Source organism: Pelophylax lessonae (assembly GCF_965119305.1).
Source record: "Pelophylax lessonae genome assembly, chromosome: 10".
Lineage (NCBI taxonomy): Eukaryota > Metazoa > Chordata > Amphibia > Anura > Ranidae > Pelophylax > Pelophylax lessonae.
Genome location: NC_138777.1, coordinates 12,116,471 through 12,131,572, shown reverse-complemented (window position 1 = coordinate 12,131,572; position 15,102 = coordinate 12,116,471). Strand labels below are relative to the sequence as shown.

Sequence of the window (15,102 nt, the reverse complement as noted above, 5' to 3'; positions counted from 1 at the left end):
TAGATCTACTGTAGCTGAAATCTCTGAAACCGTTCATGCCTGTTCTGCTAGAAAGGTGTCAGAACACACAGAGCATCGCAGTTTGTTGTGTATAGGTCTGTGTAGCTGCAGGATGCTCAGGGTGTCCATGCTGACCCGTGTCCACAGCCAAAGTGCCTATAATGGGCACGTGAACATCAGAACGGGACCACAAAGGAAGAAGGTGGCCTGGTCTGATGAATTTTAAGAATGGTTTGAGAAACACAAAAAGTTTGAGGTGTTGACTTGCCCTCCAGATTTTCCAGATCTCAATCCAATTGAGCATCTGTGGGATGTACTGGAAAAACAAGTCTGATCCATGGAGGCCTCACCTCACAACTTGCAGGAATTTAAAGGATCTGCTTCTTTTGACTTGGTGCCAGATCCCACAGCATACCTTTAGAGGTCTAGTGGAGTCCATGCCTTGATGGGTAATAGTGGGTGGTCCTAATGTTATGGCTGATCAGTGTATGTAACTGTATGTATATACAGATTTGGGTGGAACCCTGCCTTTTTTGTCCATCTTTATAGCAGAAGTAACCATACCCAGTCCAGATGAAAATTGGAAGAGAAAGCACTGGCTGTTTTTATGTTTTATTTATGCTTTCACACTTATCCTGTTACATCTCCTCCCCAGGTGCTGGTAACCACCATTACTTTGTCCTTTTCCTGTGTGCTACGGTATATGTGGGCCACTGGATGATCTACGCCTCCTCCATATGTAAGTGACTGTTGGGCTTGCTCATAGCAGATGACAATGAAAGCCTATAGGGCACGTTTGGCACAAAAGTACTTTCAGATGCATTATGATGCAGTTTCGAAGGTCTCTATTCAACTGATGTAAAGTGGACCTGAACTAAAAAAAAGTAAAGATTTGCTATGTTATAGGGTACATTTAACCATTTTAATGCCCAACTCCGGGCAAAAAAAAAAATAGCTTTCCTATGCAGTGAGTCTGTGCCTGCACTGCAGGGGTCATCTGCTTGTTTTGTCTAGGGGTTAGGACAGGGATCCTCAGAAAGCTTATGCTCACCCGATCCTTCATTCCATCTGAAAAAGGCGCTCCCGCTCAGTCCAGTGGTGAACTGTTCCTGGCTTGTGGACCCTGCTCTGGGTTTGATGACATTCAGAACAGTCCACAACTCAAGACTGCTGAATCGTGAGGGGACCGGACCGGGAGCTGGGAGGATTGAAGGATTAGGTAAGTGTTTCTCCTTTCTCCTCTCCCCTAGAAAAAAAATTAGCAATTAAAGTGGTTTTAAAGGCAGAAGGATTTTTTTTACCCTCATGCGTTCTATGCATTAGGATAAAAAAACCTGTGTGCAGCAGCTACTCCAGCTCCCCCCCCCCCCCCAATACTAACCTTAGCCCTATCTGGATTCAGCGATGTACACGAGACCATCGGCTCTCCGGGGACTCTCCCTCAGTATTGGCTTGCGACAGCAGCAGATGTCATTGGCTCTGGCTGCTATCATTAACAGCCGGAGAGGGGGGGGGGGGGAGCTGCAGCTCTGTGTGTGAATGGACACACAGAGCAGTGGCTTAGGAGCAAGCCTGCTCAGGTGCCTCTGGAGCAAACTGCTTGTTCTGGGGGCACTTAGCAGGAGGAAGTAGCCAGGAGTGCTAGCCGGGGAACCGAGAAGAGGAGGCTCTTGGTGGGGTGGGGTGGTGGCGAGCCACAGCTCTGTGTGTGAATGGACACACAGAGCAGTGGCTTAGGAGCAAGCCTGCTCAGGTGCCTCTGGAGCAAACTGCTTGTTCTGGGGGCACTTAGCAGGAGGAAGTAGCCAGGAGTGCTAGCGGGGGACCCAAGAAGAGGAGGATCGGGGCTGCTCTGTGCAAAACCACTGCACAGAGCAAATGAGTATGACATGTTTGTTATTTTATTTTTAAATAAATCAAAACCTTTAATATCCGTTTAACCTGTGCAGTGTGGACACAGCCCCACTACATGGGAAAACTTTGTTTCTTTTTTTTGTCCGGCAAAGAGCTTTAATCTCTTCCCACTGATGTAGGGCAAATATGCAGCCTCGGGTTCAAGGGATTTTACCGGGGTGCCTGCAGCTAGAGGCATCACTCAGTACCGTTTTTTAGAGCCATCAGTGGGCTTTCTTGCAATAACAACCGATGAGGCTAGCTCGGCTGTTAATACAAGCAGCGGGAGGGGCATTCGGCATCCCCCCCCCCCTTTTTTGTGGCTCACTGGGAGGCCCGAAGCAACCAGTCGGCACGTCCTCCCTGGAATCAGCTTTGATTGGGTCTCGGATCTAGTAACCCGAAAGCGATGTCATGACATCACATCCGGTTACTGGAGCCTTAAAGGCGCCAGATTTTTTTTAAAAAAAGTTATAGTATTCAAAACAGCCAAACTTGACGTTTTTGAATGTTTTTAAGTGCAAAGGAGGGATTTGGGGTCTTTAAGACCCCCAGATCCCTCCATAAAGAGTACCTGTCACCTGTGTTAATTTAGTCATCTAAAATATTTTCTTCATCTAAATGAATACAATTTTAGTCCACTAAAATACGACTTAAACTGAAACAATTGAGATGACTAAAACTAAAATGCCATTTTAGTCAAAAGACTACAACTAAATCGGGATTTGACGTCAAAATAACCACTGCACTACCACATAAGAATATGTAGGGGGCATCTACTAATCTGCTAAAAGAAAAGTAAAATAAGAAAAAGGCCTTTCTTATTTTTTTTTTTCCTAATATTATATGCTGTTAATATATTGCAACGATCGCCATTCTATTCTCTAGGGTCTCTGCTTATATATATATAAATGTTTGGGGGTTCGAAGTAATTTTCTAGCAAAAAAATACTGATTTTAACTTGTAAGCAACAAATGTCAGCAAAAAGACTTAGGCATGAAGTGGTTAACCTGTGCAGTGTGTGCATAGCCCCACTTCATGGGAAAACTTCTTTTTTTTTTTTTTTTTTTAGTCCGGCAAAGGGCTTCAAGTCATCCTGAGCAGCACCTATACCCTTTGATAGTGTTCCTCCTGAAAAATAGCGGTGCATTTCCCTAGAGATTTGGTGATGTCACTACTGTACTGCTCACTGTTCTCCTTGCTGGAGAGGAAGCGGGAACCTGAGCACTTGCTGTGCAAAGACCTCCCTGCTTTAGCCATTCTATAGATCAGCGATGGCGAACCTTGTCACCCCAGATGTTTTGGAACTACATTTCCCATGATGCTCAGCTACACTGCAGAGTGCATGAGCATGATGGAAGTAGTCCCAAAACATCTGAGGTGCCAAGGTTCGCCATCACTGCTATAGATCCATGCTTACAGAACTGTTCCATCAGTGGGGAGCTCTGACATAAGGAGGCGAAGCCTGCTTCTCTACCAACATGGTTGTCCCCACACAGAGACACAGTGCAGAACATGGCATGGTAGGTCAGTAATGGGTAAAATATTAGCTGCAGGGGCCAACAGGCAATAGTGGTGACTAGTCCTTTGCCCTCTGTTTGCCTTTTTTTATTTTTTTTTGGCGGGGGCACACTTCATGCATTTGAACTTTAATCAGTCTTGGATCCCAGTAACTCTCCTGCACCCTCTTCCTTCACAGTATGAAGAACAGTAATACATTATAAGACTAACCTGCTGTGTATATTGTCGTTCCCGCAGATTGGGTCAGTCACTGCTCCACCAGTATAGTGAAGGACGGAATCTGGGTATTCTTGTTGGAGATCGTGACCTGCTCCCCTTGGGTCCTTTATATCTTCCTCCTCGTCTGCTCCCTCACTGTGTGGGCAACACTTATGTTCATCATGCAGATCTATCAGGTAATAGAGCCAGGCTATAATCCTATATAACCTGTTTTATTCATCATTGTTCTGAGGGCCTTGATGGGAAAACAGAAGGAAATGGCGCGCTAGGGAGGAAGGTGGTCAAGTTTCAGTCTGATTTTTGTCATGGAAACCTCTGGTTTGAATCTGACCTCCAGACTTTCTTTCAGTATTGCACAGTTGTACCGGATCCTCTTCTGAACTGAAATGGCTTCTCCCGGTTTCACTGCACACTGTGAGCTTCTCACAGAAGCTGCAGCAACTCAGATAGATCCCGCCTCATTTCCTGGCTGCAGCATTATCTAGTTCTTTCCTCCCCAGCCTGTCACTTTCATTCATTAGGTTTCAGTTCTTTCAGTCACAGAGGATCAGCATCCACATGTGAGTGTTGGATAAACTGACCTCTAGAAGAGAAGCCAGCCTCAGTGCTTGCCTCAGTGTTTTTACTCAAAATTGAGTTAGTGCTATCAGTGCATATATAAATCAATATTAAAGAGGAAGTAAATTGGCCTAAAATGTTAAATTTAGATTTTTACATTTTTTTTTTTTTTGAGAATGTTATATAGCAGAATGTGAAAAATATTGTTTTTTTTTTTTTTTTTTTTCTTTGTTTTTTTTTCAGAATTTTCAGGTTTTTTTTGTTTTTTATAGCGCAAAAAAGAAAAATCGCACAGTTGATCAAATACCACCAAAAGAAAGCTCTGTTTGTGTGAAAAAAAGGACGTCAAATTTAGTTGGGTACTTAGTCGCATGACCGCGCAATTGTCTGTTAAAGTAACGCAGTGTCGAATCGCAAAATATGGCCTGGTCATTAAGGGTGCAAATCATTCCGGACCAGAAGTGGATATATAGAGATGTGAATTTGATATTGAATGTTGTTTTGTGTAACCTGGAGCTGAATGTTGTGTGTTTTTTCTTTTCTTCAGATTGCATTTCTTGGTCTGACAACTCAAGAAAGATTCAATTTCCAAATGCAGAATAGATTCAGCAAACACAAAGTGTCAATGAGGAGAACTCCTTTCAAGTAAGTGAGCGCACAAGCAATGTCCCAGCCATGTTAGAATAAGGACATCCTTCAATGTGGCAAGTCCGCCTCGTACCATCGCTGACTATCTTTTGAGAATACAAAAAACCTAATGGGGGGGGGGGGGGGTGTTTACTAAAGCTAGAGAATGAAAAACCTGGTGCAGCTCTGCAAAGAAACCAATCAGCTTCCAGGTTTTTTTTTTCTTTTGTCAGAGCTTAAAGTGGATGTAAACCCTCACACATATATACCCAGTGAAGTGAACAGCCTCAGATGATACACAGAGATAAAACAATATCTCCCTACATAAGCTGTGCCTGTTCATCTGCAGTCTTCACAGCTTTCTACACTGTTTAGAAAGTGAACATCATGTTAGAATTTTTTCTTCCTGTTCCAGCACTGGGTTTGGAGTCTTGGCATACACTGTGTGACAGCTGATTAGAGGAAAGGCACACACACCCCCTCCACATAGGCAGAGGAAGGAAGAAACATGCAGGGCTGTGCTGTGAATAGATCAGCTCTCTGCTAACCTATCTCTATGCACCCACCCAGACATAAATTTCCAGCTGCTTTTATCTCCTGTGTCAGAGAACTTGTCATAAATTATCTTGCTGATAAGAGGAACCGAGCAGCAGAAAGACACCGGACTTAGTGCTTTGGAGAGAGATAAGTAAACAATACAGATATGTGCCCAGGTCAGATTTCATGAATGGGATTTACATCCACTTTTAATTGAACAAGCTGAAGTTAGAAGCTGATTGGCTTCCATGTACAGCTGCACCAGATTTTGCACTCCAGTTTTAGTAAACCAACCCCAAAAGTCTTAATGAGTGACTCTTTCCACCTCCCCGTCTGCTCTGTTCAGATGGATACAGAGCACGTGTGCCAAACACAAGGCCCAAAGGCCGGATATCCAGCCTGCCAGAGTATTTCATGTGACTCTTGCACTTCTGCAGCTGCGGCACCCCCTGGTCTCTGCCCCCACCTTGTCTCTGCAGTCTGCAGCAGAGAGGAGGACAGAACTCCATCGCTAGATCCTGCACTTCCCCATGCAGCTGTGGAGAGGCTGTTTCAGGTCCATCTGTGCCAGTTTCCATTTTTTAGTAAAATAGAAATTAGCATAGGTCTGCCCCTAATTAACAGAGGGAATCCCCGCCAAGTCTGACCCGGTGTTCTCCCCTAAATATGTCCCTGAATACACCCAGAAGTTCCAGGAATATATGTACAGTATTTAAAAAAAAAAATGCAAATAAAGGTCAAATATGTCCCTGAATATATCCAATGGGAGCCTGGGGGGTTGGGGGCGGGGGGGGGATGTTTGCAGTGTGCATCCTACTTCTGCATTGGAATTTACTGTCACTAGCTCAGGTATGACCACATCCCCCCCCCCTACTAGAGGCAGACTGGGTGAATTTAATTTAAAGCACGATTTAAATCCCTAGTAAAAAAATACTTGATTTAAATCAACTCGATTTTAAATCAATATTTCTCTTTCATTCATTGACGGACACAGCTTCTGATCTTCTTTACCATTGGGTTATACTGCCCCCTACAGGAGTAGGACACTAGGTAGAAAAAAAGTCTGACTACGCCTATGGCCAGTTCCAGGGGGTATACTCCCTCTCTCTGCTATAGGTACTCCATTTTAATCTAGATCCAGTGGTCACCCCAGTTTGGCCAGCGAGCGAACGCAGATCTCAGCTCCTCACTAGGTCAGCCACGACATAGCCCCACCGGACGGGGGCCGGCCTGCGAGTTAAACGTTTCGCAGGTCGCATACGACCAGATCTCGGCCAGAGTCACAGCGTTCCTCCTTGCCAACAGCCCCTATTTTGATGGCGAAGCATTCTGTCTGGAGCGGTGCCCTCCTGGTTCCTGGTATGGTGAGTAGCTGTCCCCCCTCTCCCCCTGGAGGGTTTTGGGGTGTGGGCCCCTCCATGGGACGGTAGGACCCCCGGGATCCCCTCCTTCCCCTCAGGCACCCCCCTTCCTTCATCTGCCCCCCCCCCTTCATACCCCCCCCCCCCTCCACCTATGCTGGGGCTGTGTGGGTGGTCTGGTCCACCCTCTGAGGTAGGAGCAGGGCACTATGGGCTGGGGGGGGGGGGGGGCTGTACCTTGTGGGGGCGATGTTCCTTGGAAGCTTTCCTCTCAAGGTCTATCTGCTGTCCCAAGGACCAATCTTCCATCCTGTTTACAGTCGCTGGCTTTGGCGGCTTGGCTGTTGAATGCCAGGTGCTGGTGGATAGAGGTTTTGTCTGAGTCGGTGATTCCAACGCTGTTAAAAGCTAGGAAATCTTCTTCTAGGAAAATCTACCATCGTACGTGGAAGACTCTTGGGGTTCATTCATCCTCGTTCTTTTTTGGAGGCTCGGATCTTGACCTTCCTTCAATGGGAAGGGGGGGGGGGGTGAGCAGAAACTGGCCTTGAGTACTATCAAGGGTCAGGTGTCGGCTTTAACGGTCTTCTTTCAATGGCCCTGAGCCACACACTCCCTGGTGCGTCATTTTATTCAGGGAGTTAGGCACTTGGCCCCTCCAGTGTGGTCTTTGTTGCCACTTTGGGACCTCAATTTGGTGCTCTCAGTCCTCCTTTTGAGAAGCTTTGAGAGATTCCCCTGCTTATGCTGTCTCAGAAGGTGGCCTTTTTGGTGGCTATCACCTCTGCACGCAGGGTATCAGAATTGGCGGCGTTATCCTGTCGTTCACCTTACTTGGTGGTTCACAGAGATAAGTTGGTTCTTTGCCTCTGTCGTTCCTTCCAAAGGTTGTCTCTGATTTTCAATTGAATGAAGACATTGTGTTTCCTTCCCTGTGTCCCAGGCCAACACATCTAAAGGAAATTGCTTTGGTTGCTTTGGATGCTTTGGCAATGGTCCGGGCAATTAGGGTGTACCTGGTAGCTATGGAGTCTTTTAGGAAGTCAGACTCACTATTTGTGCTCATAGATGGGCCTCAGAAAGGGTTGTCCGCTTCCCCTGCGATCATTTCCAGATGGATCAGACAGACGGGGATTCAGGTCTATTCCATCCAGGGTCAGGTTCCTCCTTTCCCTGTTAAGGCACATTCTACTCGGGCGCTCAGTGCCTCCTAGGCCTTCCATCATCGGGCGTCAGTGACGCAGGTTTGCAAGGCGGCTACCTGGTCGTCGGTGCACACTTTCACAAAGTTCTATAAAGTAGATGTGTTGGCATCTGTGGATGCTTCCTTTGGCTGCAAGGTTTTTCCAGGCTGCTGTTTAGAGGACCTGGTCCTCTTTGAGGGTGTATTGTTTTTTTTTTTCAGGTGCGCTCCAGTTGTTTTGGTTGAGCCCCAGTTTACCTGGTTGGCTATAGTTCGTCTTGGGAATTTCTTTTTTCGCTGTTCCCACCCCTCATGTTTAACACTGCTTTGGGAGGTCCCAATGATTAAGAAGATCAGGAGCTGTGTCCGTCAATGAATGAAAGAGAAAATGGGATTTTATACTTACCGTAAAATCCATTTCTCTGATGTTCATTGATGGACACAGCACCCACTCCTCTGTGGAGTTATAATTCTCCTGACACTGCTTGTAACTAAACTGAGTACCTATAGCAGAGAGAGGGAGTATACCCCCTGGGACTACCCATAGAGGTAGTCAGATTTTTTTTTTCTGCCTAGTGTCCTACTCCTGTATAACCCAATGGTTAAGAAGATCAGGAGCTGTGTCCGTCATTGAACATCAGAGAAATGGATTTTACGGTAAGTCAAAAATCTAATTTTTTAGAGAGCAACGGTCTTCTCTGTCCTGCAGTGTCTCTGACCTGCTGTTGACTCACCGATTTTCACTATAATGGGACGGCTGGTGATGCGGCAGTGACAAAACAAGGTGAGGGACGTGGCGGCGGCAGGTGAGTGGATGCCCGCTAACAGGCGCTGCCATGATGGATCTGAAGTGACAGGTGCTCTTTAAATGTAAGGACTCATTCTTGCTGGTAGTTAGAATCTTTAATATTTGCAAACAAAATGGTTTCCTATTTAGAATAATAAGCTATCAGGTTAGTAATACCGCGATATCAGAACCGATTCAATCATACAGTTTGTAGTGTACATAGATTTGCAAAACAATGGAATAAAGGAATATTCCTGAACTTTGTTTATCTCATGGTTACTGTGAAAATGTGTAAATGCATCAATGCAGTGCATGTTATCTCAGTTTGCAGGGCTTGGATTCATTGAATGAGTTTACCAAAAAGTAAATATTGCAGAATATGCAGCCTTGTGCTACATAACTAAGCTCCATTTCATGCTGAATAAACTAAATTATTAAAGAGGTTGTAAACTCAAAAAAAAAAAAAGAAGAAAAAAAAAAAAACCCTGAAAGACAAAGGCATAATGAGCTTAGTATGGATCGCATACTAGCTCATTATGAAATACTTATCTTAGAACAAAGCCCCCGCAGTGCCGCCCGCTTGCCAGTGATATGGCCGACATGTTCGACCGTCCTACTTCCTGGTTCATGTCCTCTGGTCATCTGATTGGCCGGAGGCGCAATGATATCACTCCCGTGCATGCGCATGGGAGCCGCCGTTCACAGCACAGGGCTCTGAAGGAATGGCACGGGAGCGCCGATGACATCATCGGCTGCATGAAAAGTAAATCTCTCCTAAACGGTGCACATTAAGGAGATATTTACAGTACTTATAGGTAAGCCTTATTATAGGGTTACCTATAGGTACAAGTTTTATAAGAGAGGGTTTACAACCTCTTTAATTTATCTTTAAATAGAAAACTATCTTTAGATAGATTTTTACTCCAAAAGCATTTTATTAAAATATATTTGATAAAAATAAAAAAAAATTGGTTTAAATAAAATAAAAAATCTGATTTAAATCGAAAGAAATCTTGATTTTTCTTTTTTTTTTTTTTTTATCAAATTGATTTTTATCCACCCTGGGAGCAGAGGTTTTCTTTATGACCCACAATATATTTATTTTTCTTTCAGCCGTGGCTGTATCCAGAACCTGGCAGACTTCTTCCAATGTCAGTGCTTTGGCCTGATAAAAGTGACCCCCGTGGATTGGACCAAGCAATTTCTCGGCACATTCCACCCATCCAAGATGAGGACCCCCCAACCTGTTTAGAGGCCAACACCTGCAATGGTGGCCTGAAGCTTTTAACTGCTAGCTTCTCCAATAAACTGGTGCCTTACCTAAGAACTGTCCGAGGTGCATTGCAGTCTTCTGATGACCCCTCCACTCTCTCTCCTTTCTGTCTAGAGGAAGATGAAGGGTCCGCTGCTGTTTGGGAACACCAAGTGAGGTTTATGTTTGAATACCATGTGAGTGGAAGAGGGTGTCCTTTTAATAAGACTGATAAATGCTTTAGGGTTTCACCACTAGAATTTATTTTTTTTTTCCTGTTTTATTTTTATTTTTTTTTTAATTTTGTAAAATTTTGTAACCTGTACAAAAAGCAGGAACAAAAGTGAAGTTTTAAATGAAGGAAGAGATATGACTGGGCAAAAAAAATCCATGTTTCTTCCAATTTACTATATATAATATTATGGATAGATCCATATGTGTTTTTCACATTTGTAAGGAAAAATGGTAATACCTGTTCTTAAGGGTGTTACCTAAAGGTCATAGTGTACCCTTCATAGGAGCTGATTGCAGCTACTCAAACATCAAAGAAATGGGAGCTATCACGAGCGTGCCATAATCCTAAATAGCAAAAATTGGAATGACCGATGTATGTACACATCTGTAAGGTGTGGACTTAAGGGGCAAATACATGAGACAGATATTGGACACAAAAGTAACAGATAATCACATTTTATTAGTTACATAATAAAAAGAATGCACATTTAAAATAGAAAAGAATTGACCCAACCAACGTGGGAGGTCAGTCCTTTTTTCTATTTAAAATTTGCATTCTTTTTATGTAACTAATAAAATGTGATTCTCTGTTTCTTTTGTGTCCAATATCTGTCTCGTGTATGTGCCCTTAACCACTTAAGGACCGCCCGCCGCAGATTTACTGCCCCTCCTGCGCGAACCTACGTAACTGTACCCGTGCCTGCAGCTAGGGGGCGAGCGCGCGGGGCCAGCAGCACGCTTCCGCCCCCACTCAGCAGCGGGGTCTCCGATGCACGGGCAGGCGGCTCTGACTGCTGCCGGGCACCCGCGATCGCTCCCTGCTGAGAGAGGACGGTCAGCTGATGTAAACACAGCCGACGGTTCTTCTCCCTGGAATGATCACAGAACACCTGTGATCCTTCTATGTAGGATCACAGGTCTCTGTGCTCATTTCAAAAGCCCCTCCCCCCATACAGTTAGAAACACTCCCCTAGGCTCACACTTAACCCCTTGATCGCCCCTGGGTTAACCCCCTCTCTGCCAGTGTCATTAAAACAGTAAGAGGGCATATTTTTTAGCACTGATTACTGTAGTAATGTCACTGGTTACCCCAAAAGTGTCAAAAATGTCAGTCAGGGGTCCGATCTGTCCGCCGCAATGTTGCAGTCCCGCTAAAAATCGCAGATTGCAGCCATTACTAGTAAAAAATAAAAAAATAAATAAATAAAAATTACATAAATCTTTCCCGTAGTTAGTAGACGAGATAACTGTTGCGCAAACCAATCAAAATACACTTATTGAGATTTTTTTTTTTTATTTACCAAAAATATGTAGCAGAAAACAAATTGGCCTAAAATGTTAAATTGTGATTTTTTTAATTTTATTGGGAATGGTATATAGCAGAATGTGAAAAATACTTTTTTTTTTTTTTTTCAGACTTTGTTTTTTTTGTTTATAGCGCAAAAAATAAAAATTGCACAGGTGATCAAATACCACCAAAAATAAAGCTCTATTTGTGGGGAAAAAAAAGGACATCAATTTTATTAGGGTACAGCGTCGCACGACCGCGCAATTGTCCGTTAAAGTAACGCAGTGCTGAATCACAAAAAATGGCCTGTCATTAAGGGGGAAAATCCTTCCAGTCCAGAAGTGGTTAAAGTCCACACCTTACAGATGTGTATATACAGCTGTCATTCCAATTTCTACCCACAACACTGCCTTCAATTCATTGCTATCTGTGAGCAGGAGCTGGCCCTTTAAAGCGGATCTTCACTGTATCTAAGCACTACAAACCAAAAACGCTATTTAATTCATTTTTATTATCCAAAGCAAGCTCCCCCCATCCATCCATGTCTCTGCTTTATTTTTTTGAAATATCACTTTGTAAAACAGCCCCCTAGCATTTCTGGCTGTGGCCATCTTGAGTAAGGGCAAATGATATCATGTAGCATTTACTTGCTGGAATCCATCTGCTTCTTAGCTCAAGCATGCAGCAGACGAGCGCGCTTAGCTGAGAAACCCTTTCTCCTCTCCTCCCCTCCTGAAAACTCCTGGGATACCTAAAAAGTAACCCAGGTGTTGACCCTCCTGCAGACTCCTGGGATTTATTATATCATTTGTCTAGGCAAAGAACCAGGAAGTACAGTAAACCCCCCTCCATCGCGGGGGTTACGTTCCGGACCCACCCGCGAAAAGTGAAAATCCGCAAAATAGACCCTATTTAAATACACTCTAGGCATGTTTTTATAACTTTCACTGTACTTTTAGGCTGCATTCACACTTGAGCGTAGCGTTTTCCCACGTTTTTTACCACGATTTCACTGCGATTTTTAGGCGTTTTTTTTTTTCAGGTGTTTTTGGAGGCAGGCATTGACATCTATCAAAAAACACTGGTAATCAGCCCAAAAAGAAGCTCATGTACTTTTTTCAGCTACAGGCTTTTGCTTCAGGCGTTAAAACGCTCAGATGTGAACAGGGGCCATTTAAATGAATGGGGTTTTACTTGTTGGGCGTTTTTTAGAACGTTTTTTTAGCGTTTTTGGAGCTGAAAAACGCTCAAAAAACGCCCAGGTGTGAATGGAGCCTTAAAAGCTTTTTAAGGTCTTTAAACACACTTTTAAAGCAATAGAAACACATTTAAACACATAAAAGATACTGAGAGACAGAGCAAGAGCAATGGAAAACACAAAAATATTTAATTAGCAATGATTTAATTAGTAAAATAATATTAATAGGTCTACAGAAAAAAAAACGCAATATACCGAGACCGCAAAAACCGAACCGCGATATAACGGGGGGTTACTGTAGTTGAAGAAATGTAACAAAAAAAAGTTTAAAACAAGTAAATACGATACATTTTCCTATCTGTTTACTAATGCTAGCAGCATGAGGATTAAACATAATTAATGTCGATTGAGAGAATGAAGTTCTACTATAAGGGGATCGTAAACCATGCTAGGACAGGTTCCTGATCATGTGATCACTATGATTGGCTGTTTCAGGGATCACATGTTTCGGGAGCCCATCCTACCAGCCAATCTTCACCATGCAACAGGAGCTCTTGGTTGATAACGGGGTCATACTTCTGGAGCTGCACAATCGAACGTGTTCTCCATAAAGCCCGCCTCTGTGCTGAAATGTATATGTTTGGCTAGTGGGAAGGGTTTTAAAGATTTGTATCTGCATGACCCAAATTTATCCCCAAAAAAACTCCCTGTAGATCATGTCTTGGCTTTTATTTGTTTCTTCAACCTTGTCCCTGTAGGAGGAAACTGCTTTTGTTACTCTGTGTGACATCAGCAGCAAGCTTATAAAATTCTTTCAGGGGGAGCTGCTAGCGGGGGGGGGGGGGGGTTCAGCAGGTTTGCCCAGTGTCAGCTTCTGAAGATGTAAGCACAGCCCAAGAACTACATCTCCCAAGAGCCCCTACATGCAAGGGGCACAGCTTTGTGGGGTTTAAAGAACGTGAAACCTACCTTGGATCCTAACTCCAGTGTCATTACTTCATTATTGTTCTACATTACTAAGCGCCTTGATGTCCTGTGACAAGCCAGGCTTTACAGAAGTCTCTGTATCACCCGGCAGTGTTCATCTACTTTTAACCGCTTGCCGACTGCCGCACGACTATTTATGTCGGCAGTCAGCCCCTCACAGGCAGAGCGACGTAGGGATACGTCGGTAGCCTGTAAGGGTGTGGGGAGCGAGTGCACGCCGCGGGAGGCGCGCTCCCGCTCGGTCACGGACCCCCCCTGCGCGTGTGCCCGGCGGACCCGATGTCCGCCGGGCACTCGCGATCGTCCGTGACAGCGGGAGAAAGGCAGGCGGCTGATGTAAACAAAGCCGCCTGTCAGTTCTCCCTGTGTAAGAATGATGATCAAACGGTTCTACTATGTAGGACCGTTGATCACTGTTCTTACACACACAGCCACAGCCAATCACAGTTAGAAGCACGCCCCTAGGACACACTTAACCCCTCCCTCTCCAATACAGTTAACTCCTTCACTGCCAGTGTAATTTTTACAGTAACAGTGCATATATATAGCACTGATTACTGTAGTAATGTCACTGGTAACCCCAAAAGTGTCAAAAATGTCAGTCAAGGGTCCGATCTGTCCGCCCCAATGTCGCGGTCCCGCAAAAAAAATCGCAGATCGCCGCCATTACGCGTTAAAAAACTTTTCTACAGCCAGCCTGTAGTGGGTGGAGCCTGCTGGATCCCTCCCACAGCTCTGCTCTTTGCACAGGCTATGTAAAGCACAGTGATGATGTCACTGCTTCTGTTACAAGCCAATTTCTGGGTTTGCCGAGGCATTTGGTGCTCACAAGGTGGTTTCACATCCTTTGTGGCTGTTGAGGAATATATTTATAAGAGGTTTCTTGGCTGGAGTTCAAACTTAACACCATAAACTTCAAAACTGCCTCTGCCACAAGGCGTGATGTGCCCCGGGTGCCTCTGCCCGAATACAATTGGGGGAAGAGCACAGTGTTTATAGGACAGAGGTGACAGTTGAGTCCTTTGAATGGAATTCTGCGGTGTCCATTGAGCAGCTTTGCGTCAAATCCCAGTTCAACACAATGGAGAAAGAAGACAAGGTTAAAAAGGTACAAGAGGGTTGGAATATACTCTGATTTTTTTTTTTTTTTTTTTTTAGCACAGCAGTACATTAATGGGGCCGTATGGTAATTTGCTGGTGACTTTCATAATATAAATCCCTTTTTAAATGTTTTTTATTGTCTGGTATTTTGGAAATCCATTATCAAAAAGAAAGTAGATAACCTGTAAAAACATATACTGTTCAATGAATATTGTATTCTTCATTAAAGTGTTTTATATATAACGCTTGCATTCCATTTTTTGCTCTATATATACAGTATATGGATAGACAGCATAGACCAGTGGTCCTCAGGGGCTGGTCATCTCCCATCATGCTTTGCAAGCAGCCTGCATTCT

The 15,102-nt window shown here is 44.2% G+C and overlaps 1 protein-coding gene across 1 annotated transcript in view; it reads left to right on the top strand.

The window, feature by feature from the left end:
• Window positions 1-10,044, top strand: part of ZDHHC13 (zDHHC palmitoyltransferase 13) — a 67,251-nt gene extending 57,207 nt beyond the window's left edge. The window contains exons 14-17 of the mRNA XM_082270829.1: window positions 656-739; window positions 3,652-3,809; window positions 4,739-4,836; window positions 9,800-10,044. Coding sequence (XP_082126955.1) covers window positions 656-739; window positions 3,652-3,809; window positions 4,739-4,836; window positions 9,800-9,938 — 479 coding nt within the window. The 3' untranslated portion in view covers window positions 9,939-10,044. The remainder of the gene's footprint in view (window positions 1-655; window positions 740-3,651; window positions 3,810-4,738; window positions 4,837-9,799) is intronic.
• Window positions 10,045-15,102: the final 5,058 nt, after the last annotated feature.